Source organism: Diadema setosum, chromosome 7 (assembly GCF_964275005.1).
Source record: "Diadema setosum chromosome 7, eeDiaSeto1, whole genome shotgun sequence".
Taxonomy (NCBI): Eukaryota; Metazoa; Echinodermata; class Echinoidea; order Diadematoida; family Diadematidae; genus Diadema; species Diadema setosum.
Window position 1 is genome coordinate 30,871,479 of NC_092691.1, and position 13,233 is coordinate 30,884,711.

General features: G+C 37.5%; 1 protein-coding gene across 1 annotated transcript in view; it reads left to right on the plus strand.

Annotated features, from left to right (window-relative positions):
- Positions 1–343: 343 nt before the first annotated feature.
- The window catches only part of LOC140231175 (superkiller complex protein 3-like), a 44,108-nt gene continuing 31,218 nt past the window's right edge, over positions 344–13,233 (plus strand). Inside the window, exons 1-16 of the mRNA XM_072311322.1 lie at positions 344–462; positions 1,267–1,410; positions 2,334–2,495; positions 3,706–3,831; positions 4,353–4,448; positions 5,018–5,135; positions 5,730–5,930; positions 6,386–6,484; positions 7,268–7,413; positions 8,042–8,131; positions 8,940–9,043; positions 9,743–9,854; positions 10,432–10,511; positions 11,210–11,309; positions 12,239–12,363; positions 13,078–13,113. Coding sequence (XP_072167423.1) covers positions 364–462; positions 1,267–1,410; positions 2,334–2,495; positions 3,706–3,831; positions 4,353–4,448; positions 5,018–5,135; positions 5,730–5,930; positions 6,386–6,484; positions 7,268–7,413; positions 8,042–8,131; positions 8,940–9,043; positions 9,743–9,854; positions 10,432–10,511; positions 11,210–11,309; positions 12,239–12,363; positions 13,078–13,113 — 1,838 coding nt within the window. The 5' untranslated portion in view covers positions 344–363. The remainder of the gene's footprint in view (positions 463–1,266; positions 1,411–2,333; positions 2,496–3,705; positions 3,832–4,352; positions 4,449–5,017; positions 5,136–5,729; positions 5,931–6,385; positions 6,485–7,267; positions 7,414–8,041; positions 8,132–8,939; positions 9,044–9,742; positions 9,855–10,431; positions 10,512–11,209; positions 11,310–12,238; positions 12,364–13,077; positions 13,114–13,233) is intronic.

The window sequence follows — 13,233 nt, forward strand, 5'->3', positions numbered from 1 at the left end:
CTAATAATGTGTTCGTAGAGACTTCTTCAGTTAGGGCCCAACAATTATAATAGATTCCATAGAAGCCAAACCAATAATGACTAAAGACAGTAAAGTTAGGGGTGTACAAATAGTAAATACTCTTTCATGCTCTCCCAGGTCTAGTTACAGTACTTACACTCTTACTTGGCATCTTGAGACGAGTCTTTGTTTCTTGTGATATCAAATACATTTGCAAGCTGTTTCATTTCCAGGCAATGGATTTTTTTTCACATTGTTTTTCAAATCACCTGCTCAGATTGAATTTCACTCACCTCGGCCTATTGGGTAGAGTGTTCATGAGAGCCCCAGTTTGCGAGTAGAGGAGTGAGGAATACTCTGAAAATGGCTGCCAGTGATAGCAAGGAAATGAAAGCGGCACTGAAGCAAGCCAAGGAGGCTGTGAAGGGAAAGAAATATGAGCAGGCATTGGAACACTTAAAGGTTTGTGGATCAGTCATGTGATCAAGATTTTACTTGATTTATTTCTGATTAGACTATTTCCTTACAACAAAAATGCTCAGTGACTAATACTCTAACACTCAACAGTAACACTATAGGTTTGCAGAAAAATTTCAGGATTTCATGACTATTTTCCCGCGCCACATTTGGCAAGTGAATCCATGCAAAGGCTGCTTAGTGCAAGAAAAAAAAAAAAAAAAACACAAATCAGATCATTGTCTAAATTGTGATCCAATATTATAAGCAGCAGCTGCTACACAGATTACATCAGTTCATGCTCTTAGCTCTCTGCATCATCTGATATTTGAGACAAATCTCTTTACTTTGTGAAGGTGAGATCAGTGCACTGAAGGATAAATAATGGTATACACAGCTGGGTGAGAAGTTCTATGTTTAATTTACTGATGCAAATTGAATTTCTTCTTGATGAGCAGGCTGTTGGGAGTTTTGCACCCAGCATTAACATTTCTTAATTGTAATCGTGTGAATCAGTCATTGTTACTTATTTCTATGAGGCTCTGTGTAACACCATTTGAATGCATACTGGCTACTTTGTTGTTGTTGAGCATATATGATTATATGATATTTCTGTCTCTTAAAAATGTTATACTTTTTATGATATACACTATGGTCAGGTTCATTGTCATATTTACCCAAACACATCTTCTGTATTTTCTTCTTCTGTTGAGCAAGTAAATCACATAAATGAACAACTGAAAATACTTTCCTTAACAATACAATATTCCTTTATATTTTTTGTTGTTTAACATTTGCATAAATGTGTAGGTGGTACTGAGCCATGATCCCAGTCATTACAATGCCTTGATCCTTGTTGGCAAGTCAAGCACTGAAGTGGGACTAAGCACGGAGGCAGAGCAAGCATTCAGGAAAGCAACGGAGGTTGACCAGGGTCAACTTTTGGCTTGGCAGGTCAGGGAGAGAGTCTTTGTGAAAGTGATGCTGAAACAAACTTAAGGAAAAACTGTTTTAGCCAACAAGTCCTTTTCTCAATGCTGTGTAGGAGTAGCAGTAATCCCAGTTGGTGAACTTAACATGGATTAAATTTTGATCAATGATTTGTATGTACACTGTATGTGTAACAAGTATTGAGGTATCATATCATGATGGCCCAAATTCACGAAGGTGGTTGAAATCTTGTAAACTATGGTTTACGCAAATTTCTTCTGCATAAGTATGATTGACAGATTGCGTATGCCAACATACTTCCAGTAACAAACGTGCGTTGATACGGCATGTCAAAGATGTGCCTTTTTCGCACTTATTTTAGACCATGGTTTAAATTTGTACCATTGTCTAAGTTTAAATCACCTTTGTGAATTCATGCCAATAAGTTGGTTAGGTTCTTTACACTGCTATAAAATCTAGAGTTAAAGAAAAAAAAAAGGGATAGAACTTGAGTGATAGAAACAGAGTGTTTTCTATCACCATCATTACCATCATGCACAGTGCTTATTTAATTTTGAGGGAAGAATGAAAAGAAAGGTCAGTATAGGAGTATTTTAGTACTACCAAGCACCTGACATCTTCCCTGTGATCCAGTCATTTATTGATTGAATAGTTCAATAGAGTTGTGAATAAGTTTTGCAATTAATCACAAGATACTGTTTACAGTACATGATGCTGTACATTTCATATCTATTCCTATAACAGATATCAGTGAAGGAAAGAAAAACAAAATATGATGAAAGAACTCCTTAAATTGTAATCACAAGTTTTTGTGGTGTGCCACATTAATGTGGGAAGACAACAAGATATGATAATATCAAGAATGATATTCCAAGAGGTAGGAAGTGATGCATTTCTCTCTTTTTCCACCCATGGCTTTGTTGTAGGGGTTGTCACAGCTCTACGAAAAATACAGCACCGATGCGAATCAGAGGCAGCTGCTAGGTGTCTATCAGCGACTCATGACATTATTCCAGGATGATACAAAAGTCCTACAGGTGGCTGAGAAGCTAGCTACCTTGCACGAAAAGCTTGACCAGCCAGTAGAGGTAAGATATATATTCCACATTTAACCTACTGTAACTGCTTGACTTTTTTTTTTGGTACGGATACGTACAATTCTAAAACTGATGACCGCCATCTGCTATGACTGCAAGGCAAGTGAATATTCATAGATAAGGAGAAAAGGACATTGCCTTATAGAGAAAGAGAAAGACCAACAAACAGACAGTCAAATGTATGGACAGATGAATAGATTTAGGTGGATTGAAAAAGTAAATGGATAAATAGATTGATAGTTGAATATCAATTGAAAGATAGATTGATGGATTAAAAAAAAAATAAGAAATTCAGGCATTATGGACTCGTGGAGTTAGACGAGGGATAAAATGAATCAATATGGAGGAAAGTGGGAGGAGGTTGGAAGGAGTGAAGATTTAATGAGACAACAGTTACAAGAAGGGAGTTACAAAGTGTAAATAAAGGTGATTGTAAGACTTGGGTGCTGCAGTGGATAATGTAATGTGTATTTAGAGCAGCATAATGGATCTTATTTTGTGCAGTGAACGATGGGTTATAGATTGAAGGTGGAGCAGGATAGAAAAATTAGTGAAACTACAGAAGCACTCTGACAGTGCAGACCTCGGCCAAGCAGCTCATTTCCAGCACTGATCTTGTTCTTTCATAGATATCAGTGATTTCCACCCATACGTATGCATGCTGAAAGTCGCTTGATTTCCCCAATATAGATGCCTTTTGTTACGTCTTCAATTTCCAGCTGCGTGGCACGCATCGCCCTTGCAAAAACTAGAGCATGCACTTTTAGTGCACATATGAAAACCTCTAAAATGTGCAGCTTGAACTCGCAAGTTCATTAACCCTACCTGCCAAAATATCAAAAATCCTTCATAAAATCCACAAAAATTCCTTGATCACTACCAAAATTTAATCATCTGTTACTGGTGTCATTCTCTTCTCAACCTTTCCTGTAAGTTCCATCAAAATCCGTTCAGAACTTTTTAAGTTATTTTGCACACAGTCAAACCAACAAACCAACGCCAATGAAAACATCACCTCCTCCCTTGGCGGAGGTAATAATCTGGAGAGTGCTGAGGGGGCAAAAAATGTATAACACGGATACTCTAAATGAGAAATGAAAAGTTAGAGAAATGGATAAAGAAATTGGGTAAGGGTTGGAGGGATATTGCACTAATCTTTTTTTATTATTTTCTGTTTGTTTGTGCGTTTATTTCTAAACAGGCCTGTGATATGCTTCACACAGTCATCCAGAGGTCAGGGGAAGATCCAAACAACACCAAACGATGGACAAAGATTGCCCGTCTCTTGTCCAGACTTGACTCCCTCAACCAAAGTAGTGAAAGCTTGGTGAGACTATTCTGTATAAACTGTCATCTTAAAGAAATAATTACATGTGATGTTTTGAAATGCAGGTCTCAGAGAAGTGCGTTATTCGATGTCAATTATCTCTCGCGCTGAGAAGACACATGAAGAAACTCTTGTAAACTTGTATGTTACAAATAACTTTGTGACATTTATTCCAATTCAACCAAGATTAAATCAGAGATCTACCTTTGCCATCTACGTTATGACATTTCCTCACACACTCCCAACTCTCATATGTCATCATACAGGAGATACCTTCTGTCATGGAAAGTCACACAGTTATTTCGTCTTGCCGTCAAGTATCCAATATACTACTGATAATCCTTGACAACTGCGACCGCTTCTAAATTTCAGTCCATCCTACCCATTTTACGTTAAAGAGTGTATTCCCTATCGTCTCAAGTGAGCAAGACACAATCTGTTGATTGCCATGTGATAAACATCGGTATCAGCTCTCAAGTTGCAAATGCACAGTGTTTTGTGATGCTTGTCTGTTCCTTCAGCTGAAGCTGTCATTTGAGACTTTGCTGGCTGTCAGTGACAGTGATGCAGATACCAAATGTCAGCATTACCAGCAGTACATCCAGTTTCTCCTCAAGGTAATGTACAGTACTCTATCCAACCTTCTTGCAACAAAGCAAAAGTGATAGAATTGGATAAATCATATAGATGCCTATGAGTATGGTGTTAATAATATTATCACATATGGGATTGTGTTGAATGACTGAGGCAGAAATGAGTAAAGTCTTACATAACACACGCATTGTGCACATGAAACAATCATGTATCGTGAGCTGTTTGATCTTGCACAAAGTTGTGTAGATTTTTGTAGGAGGTGGTTTACTTGATGATAGTCTCCAATGCTAGTGAAGATGGTATTATTGTTGTATACTGCACTGTTTTTATTATTTGGCTATTTATGTATGTATTAAATCTAAAGATTTCGCATTTTGTTCCACAAAGTGAGCTATTAAGAAATGGTCTTTATTTTATTATTTTCAATAACGCAAGCACTCCTCTCTTTGCTGGCTGTGTAGATCTATTATGTAGCAATAGATCAATATTTCATATTTACATTTAAACATTAGATTCACTAGATCAATCAAAAACATTCATGTAACTGTGTATTTTCTTCATTCTGTGCTTGATTCACTAAATCCACGCTAAGCTTGAAAATGGCGATGTCGACGAGTTGAAGGCGGCCTGCACTGCCATGCATGAAATGTTTCCATCGGAAGTGTATCCGCTTGAGAAGCTGGCAGAGCTGACCATGATCCAGACCTATGGTATGGCTGTGTTGTATTTGTTTCTTATCACGATCAATGTCAAATGAGGAAGGATTGTATACAAGGTCACGTTAAAGGATGGTTTGTGCTCCACGGCAAATCTCATGAACTCTTTTCTTTCATCATACTTTCTTTCAAAGTATGATGGCATTGTGCACAGAATTGTTCATTTGTGGGCTGTGCTTGTCAACCCTGTGAAATCGACTCACATTAACTTTAGAATTACATTTTTGAGCTTTTTACATGCTTTGCATAACCTTCTCAGGTGTGATAAGGTCTTTTTGGTGCATTGATAGAAATCATTTTAATCATGGTCTCAGTAATGACCTTGCAAGTCTGTTTGTCAAATTCTAAATTTTCATTTTCAAGTGTGATTCAATGAGGACTGTGTTTCACTATGTGAATGGTCCCTTTTGTAGCCAAAGTTTGCGTAATTGCAGGAGAAGTAGATTTCATTACTTTTTCTGTGAATGTCAATATGCTCTTTGTTGTTGTTGTTGTTGTTGTTGTTGTTGTTTTTGAGTAAGACTTGATATGTAATGAGAATGCATGCTCAAAGTTACTGTTAGATATCTTTCTTGTTTGTCTTCTCAGAAATGGCAGAGTCTGATGACTGGTCAGTGTATGACAAACTCCATGAGCTCGACAGCAAGAACGGACTGGCGCTGATCGGTCAAGCTCAGGCCAAACTGGCCAGACACATTTTCAAGACCGCGAAGGGAACTGTGCAGGATTTCAAGACTGCCCGCGAAGCCAAACAGTATTTCGAAACAGCAACGAAACTGCTGGAGAATGGTGAGTATAGAAAGATAATGCTGACATTTTTTTTTAAAGATGAAACTGTGAAGTGACTGTAGTTGAAAGTATAACGAAATACTTAAAAAGAAAAACATGCAAGGGGCTGGATGTACCATACTCAGATTTCCTGCAGATGCTAGTGTTTGACTGAACCATTCTGAAAATGCTTGCTACCATATGGATACGTATATTGTTTCTTAGATATTTTGATAGTAACTGCATGATTTGACTTTTTTTTTTTTCATCAATTTTTTTTTTGTTTGAAAGTGATTTGACAGATCAGTAAGAAAATAAGTTTGACTTTTTGATTTTTTTTTATGCTTCTTTTTTAAATTGAGCCATGCAACGCCATACAGTGACTTTGTTCATGCACCTTGCATAGTGGAAATCTATTCCAAGTTGTTTATTCAAACATTGCAATCTGTTTTCTCTGTCACATATTCTCAAACCAGAGAAAAGACACAAGACGTTCCCTTTCTACTGGCTCTTCCTTGCCCAGTGGCAACTGGTCTGCCATGTGGGAGAGAATGCAGAAATCTCGGCCAAAACTGGTAAGAAGAATAAAACAATATTATTTATCTCTGGATATGTGTTCTTGATGTCTCCTTTTAACCCCACATACAGTTTTCTTATGTTTTGTCAGCTCCATGTGATGTCCCATCTACATGTATTTGGTTTTATCACGTGTCATGTGCCATCTTTTTTAATCCCATATTGTGTCCAAAGAATATCAAGACCTGTGCTTTAATGTTTATTCCCCACATCAGATGTTTAATCTATATATATTTTATATGCATGCATCATAGGAATGTCATTGTATTATGATTGTCTTTCAATTAGTATTTGTCTAGGATGTAGATGTATGCATATACGGCTTATCATTATGTATACATGTATGTACACTATATGTGACTTTAGGGCTAATATTTCAGACATAAGGAAAGTTGCAACTTTTTAAAGTTTCTATAAAATATTCATAATCTATGGCTTCACTTTGAGCTGCTTCAGTTCGAAATACTGTTAAGTTGTTTGTGTTGGTGTCATATTCAGTTGGCCATCATGGTAATTATGCTTTTCTGTCCCCCTTTTTCTGACATTCCATTTCTTAATGTAACATGAAATGGAATTAGTTTTTAAAATAAATTCTCTCTCAGGTGGAAGAAATCTGCTTTTACCTTTAAATTTGAATGTTAAATTTATATCTTGTCCATTCGTCATTTGGTCAATCTACTACATAGCAAAATGTCATTCAAGTTCTATCAACTCATGCTTTTGAACATGCCTCATATTCCATACATCTTCTTTTCCATGAAACATTTGTGATATCTGCTCAGGTATCAAGCAACTGAGGAGTTACAAGCATCCTGCACTGGGCTCAGCTCCTAAGTTGGAGGAGACATTCAGCATACTCAGAGCACGGGCGTGGCTGGTGACCGGCACCGGCGACCTGGCCGTTAGGGCAGTGGAACTCCTCAACAAGGTATTATCCAATACACCCTTTTTGCACCGAAACGTAAACGCCGAACTGATAACACTGAACATTTAAGAATTATACATAGTATGTGATTTCATGTCTGGTACCAGCCTGTGTTGTACCAGCAACAATAAAAATTTTTGTTTTTCTCAGATAAATGCTTATGGTGTCCCTGGGAAAAAAGAAAAAGAAAAAGAAGAACGTCTACTTGGGGGTAGTCAAGTCCATTTAAAAAAAAAATATTTCTAGACCTAACTGTGAGGCCAATGGAGGTCCAGAAACATGAACACTTAATACCAATCACTGAGCTGTACAAGAGCACTGCATTCATGTATGGTGTTTGCGTCGTGTTCCCTGCACTAACTGGTGGATCAAGAGCTGTCATTTGTAATCACTTTTACTTGACTGGCCATGTTGATACACCTTTGACAGAATTTTGAGCCTCGGGAGTGAGGTTAAGTGCGTATCATGACTATAGTATCATTTTTTATGTTTGCATTAACCCAATGAGGACGAGTTCCGAATATACTCAGGCAGGTGTCTGTGGGAAATGCGTGTTGTAGCAAAATCAGTCCGTCCTCAATTGGTCAAAATGTGAGTACCAAGCTTCCTTTCCACAATCGTTAACACACAGCTGAAGCCTGAAGCCAGGGACAAGACACTACTCCACCGTCTGCTGGTCGTTGCCCACTTAACCTCGGGTGATCTCACAAGTGCCAAAAAGGTATGAAAGAGCGGATTTTTTTTTTCTTCACGTCCAAAGTCCAAGCATCATCATATTCCAAGCATGAGGCAAATTTCTCAACTTATTGTAAATCAGTGTCACGTCGATGTTGGTCGAAACAAGTGAATGCATGTGCAGCGGGCAGATGTCTCCATTCACATTCTTGCCTTATTCCCATATCTTGGTTTGTTTTTGCCATTAACATGACACTATTTAGTGGATAGAGAGAAGTCTGAGTGTACAATTTTGGCACACCAGGTACAAAGATATGAGTAAGCTGCTGTATCCCTTATTACTCGATGGCTTATCTGGTGTCTATTTTTCTTTGAGTGTGAGTGCTACCACATTTCATCATCTCCTTGTAGATACACCTCTAGATACTGACCATACTTAGCAGTTTTGAGACTGTTGGGAGCTATTTTTTTTTTCAAATAGATCAAGTTAAGATTATATTTAGAAATGATGTTGTAGGAAGAAGGGAGAGGAAAGAATAAGAGGACATGATGTACATAAACAGCCTATAAAGGGCTTTTGTAATTTTAATCTGCATACTGTAAAACATGATATATTCGCGGCATGAAATTTTCGTGAATTCGAGCTGACCGCTTTTTTCGTGGCATGAAATTTTTGCAAATTGAATTGGCATTCAACGCATATTGTGTAGGTAAGAAGATTAGCGTGCATTTTAATTTTGCGAATCTTGATTCTCATGAAATTCGCGAAATTTAAAATGCACATGAACATTCCTCATTTTACAGTAATGCAATCATGCACTAATCTCATGTTGGTGACTTTTGATTCTCTGCAGAGTTTTGATGAGATTCCGTCAGAGAGCAGAGATTCTTATCCCGTCCTTGCCCTTGGGGCCTGGCTGATGTTCCACGAGGCTGACCTGAAGGGTGCAAAGGACAGGTTAGTTGGCACACCCAGGTCTCTGTCCTCCTATAGTGCACCAATGGTGGGGGAGGGGGGATTAAACATAAACATGCCTTCCTCAGGCCCAACAGACAGTCTACTATGATTTGCTAAAAAAAAAAAAAAAAAAAAGGTCACATTATGAAGAGCAAGGAGAAGCAAATTTTTTTGTAATATTTATAAACATGGTTACAATTTTTTTTTTTATGATAAGGAGAAGAGACACAAATAGATATTAAAAGCAAAACAATTTCCTTCACCAGAAAGGGTAGCGTCACAATATTTCTTGGAATGAGCTCTCTGGAAAGTGATTGTTGTGAGAAACTATACACTGCATTCTTGTTTCTGATACTGTAGTACAGTACCTCAAACATAATTATTTTAAGTTAGATCATGGCAGTTAAAGGGGAAGTAGTACAAGGAAAATTGAACAATCTCTTCAAAAATTATGAATGTTTATAGTTTTGATTATTAAGATACAGTAAATGTGGAATTATTGCTTAATATGAAGACTGCAACAGTTTGTGGTATCACAGTATAGCAATGATATGAAGAAAATGTAAAGGAAACTCTTACTTTTTTTTCCATGAAAAGTACACATTCCTTTGACTTGTGCATGGCATATATCTAGGGTAATATTACTGTCCTCTGTACTAAAAATGATTCTGATCAATGTTGATTTATGCTGTCCATTAGGTTGGAGTCTGTTCTTGAGAAGGAAAAAATGGCAGACTATCATTACTGGCTGGGCCGTGTCTACTGGTCCATGGGAGCGAGGAACAAAGAATGTCTGTACTCATTCATCAAGGTATATTTTTAGAGTGCTGTTTGCTTCTCAGTGCGTAACAACAGACTGCTTTATAGCCAATGTATAAAAATTGTTATGGATACCTTTATCACAAAGGTTGCTCCTGACAACTAGTAAGGTCATTCACCAATCAGGGTTTCATTTTATTGTGATGTGTATAAAGAAAAGATAATCGCATCAATGGATCTTTGCCATTTTCTCAAGGAAAAGAATCCATAGGTTTACAGTCATTCTTGAACTGATCCTTTCCTTTTATGATTCAAATACGCACTATTCTAATCAGATCCAAACTGTCTCCAGCCTTCCCAAATATGCTACAACATTGGATCAATTGATTTTGATGCTGTCAGATCACACTATTTGTGGGCAATAGATCATGTAATATGAACCAGCCAAGATTTCACATTATGTGCATAATGTCATCCAAACAAAATACTATTTAAGTATAATCTTGGAATGCTTATTTACAAAGTGATTTTCTGAGTGCTGCTGGTATCAATCATGTTCTGGTACTCCAGATTTCTGGCATATGTGTCTTTCAGGAAGAAAACATTATCTTTGTTTTTATCAATTGTAGGCAACCAAGCTGGATGTCTTCCACTCCAATGCATTCTTGTACATGGGCCATTACTTCAAGGAAGTGGATGGTGAGAACAAGTAAGTATTGTAGATCATGAAGTTATTTCACAATAAAGGGGAAAGGGGAAAGCTTAGTGTAGATGTTGTTAATTGTTCAATGTGGTATGTTGTACCAAGCTCTGTGCAGAAACAAGGATTCAATAATTTGTCGTCTCATCTGGACAGGAAACAGATAAACTTACGTTGTGGCAGCCATATTCTATTTTGATCAATCTTTTTACGTGTGAAAGTTTCTAGCCAATGCGATAATAGTTTAAACCTACACTGAAAGTATATTGTAATACATCCCCTTTTTTCTTGAAATGGCGTTTAGTTTTGTTTGTTTCATTTACTCCAAGACAAATCAAAAATAGTGTTCAGTGTGTTCTGTGCATACACAGAAAAATTACTTCTTTTCCTTGATCTGGGGAAGGAATGGCCTTGCAAGTAGCTTAGTTATTATCAGGCAGTGCAGCAATGGAAGAAATAGATGATGCAACTTATCGTCATCTGCATTTCAAATCTTTCATGTTCAGAATGGTCCCATAATATGATGTGTTACAAAACAGAAAAAGGCTTTACTTGCTCTGCATGTTCTGTCTTGAATTCACTTATCCTCCACATCCTTGCGGGGTTCCAGCAACTTTTGTACCACTATTTTAAGCTGAATGTGTAGACTGCAGAATGACTCAATCACTACTTGTACACACTTTTTTCCCATCATTCTCATTTACCAGGAAAGCCAAGCGTTGCTATGAAACAGCATTTGAGTTGAATCCAGCCAATGAGGGTGCAGCAATTGTCCTGGGTGACATGTGCGATACACTGGATGACAAGGTAATGGTGTTTTAATTTCTAGTCTCTGTGGTGTTCGTTAACGACTTTGTTATCAACTGTGGACCAAACAAAATCTTGTAATCAACATTTGCAATGCCCATGGGGTGGAATTCAGTACCAAAATTTTGTGCAGTGTTAATTTTTTCCCCAGTTTCTAATATGTCTGTGTGTATGACTTTGAATACTGAACAAAAATAGAATAGAATGGCATAGAAAGATTTACATCAGTATTTACTTTGATAAAGTTCAGTGTATAATAAACTCCATTACTGTAAACATGGACATTTTCACGGTGTTGAAATTTTCTTGCATTTCGCGCAACCAGAGACTAGCGCGAAAATAAAAGCACACAATATTCTTGCTTGCCAAGTGTTCCAGTAGTGGATGTTGTGATTCCGCAGAATTAAAAACATGAGAATCTCATCTTGCCCAGCCAAGTGCAAAAAATTACTTTTGCAAAAATGTCCACTTTTACAGTATTATGATTACTACATAATCCTTATTCATTTACTCTTGGATGTAGGGCATTGGTACAAATCTGAAAAGAGATTTTACTAGCAGATATTTCAAATGGGATCAACCCATTGTGTTTAACCTTGTTGTGAATGTCAATATTTCATAGCCACCAATTTGAGGGACTCCTCGATTTATTTCCACTCAAATTACAATCTTGGTATTTGCTGTGCAACGAAGAATGTTTGTGTGCATATCAACTTCTCAAATGTTATGAGAGCCAAGATTCACAAAATAAAAATGTATGCAAAAGTTCTTGTCTACACTATGCTTGAATGCCAGTGGAAATTTGTGAAAATTCTATGCCGTGAAAAAGGCCATCAGCCCCAATTCCAGAAATTTCATGCCGCGAATTTACAATCATGTTTTACAGTACACTTTCTCTGCTATTCTCACCTTATCAATGACCTTTGCAGGAGGGGGCTGTAAGCCTATACCAGAAGGTGACCAGTCTAGTTTCTGGGGCCAGGGGTTCATGGGCGTGGCTAAGGTTGGGACTCGCTCAGCTTCGGGCGGGGGATGCTACCGATGCTGCACAAAGGTCTGTAGATCTGAGACGGCATCATTTTTGGCTGTTTTCAGTGCCTGCATTGAGTTTGTAATAGTCATCACCATGTGCAAGGATTTGAGTGGCTTGGTATTGAGCACAATTTAATGTGATCATGTTTTGTGTTAAACTTTTTTGATTATAGTGTGTCACTGTGATGATGAATTGGAATGCTTTTGCCTGTGCTGTACCATTAATTTCAAAGTTCTGACCACAAATACTAATCATTTCCCTACCTGGTACTGAAACTCCTACAGGCTTTTCACAGCTCTCACCAGGCTCTCAGAGGCTATGCACTTACTGGATGCCATGAAGAACTTGCTGGTTCATGCAGTGAATGGGATCAATTTGAGATTAATTCATACATCACAGTTCAATTTGATACCTTTTTGATAATGTCCCAAACATCATGATGGCACTGAACTCTCTGTTCCAATCAAAACTATTGTAGTTTGACAGAGCTATGGAACTCAATGGAAGAAAGTAGAAGTCTGCAAGCAAATCTAGCTCATGGGACTGCATCTGATTTGATACAGAAACTGTCTAGAAAGTAGCAATTGGTCCAATATGGAGAGCTTGCCCAAGGGAATGTTCATGAGTGATAGATTCACTGGTATTTAGTTGCAAGTGTATCAAAATATACAATGATGTAGATGTGTGTGATGCTATTTGTTTTCCCATCTCTCCTTTGTGTTCACGTCTGTGCAGTTTCCAGGAGGTTCTTCGGAAAGATCCCAACAACAAGTGAGTCAATAAGTTTCATTATTTCATAAATCATCCCTTTGTCTTTGCTGCAGCAAGAAAAATATAGATTATTAAAGCAAACTTACATTGAAATTCACGAAATTCTTCTGTCGTGATGTT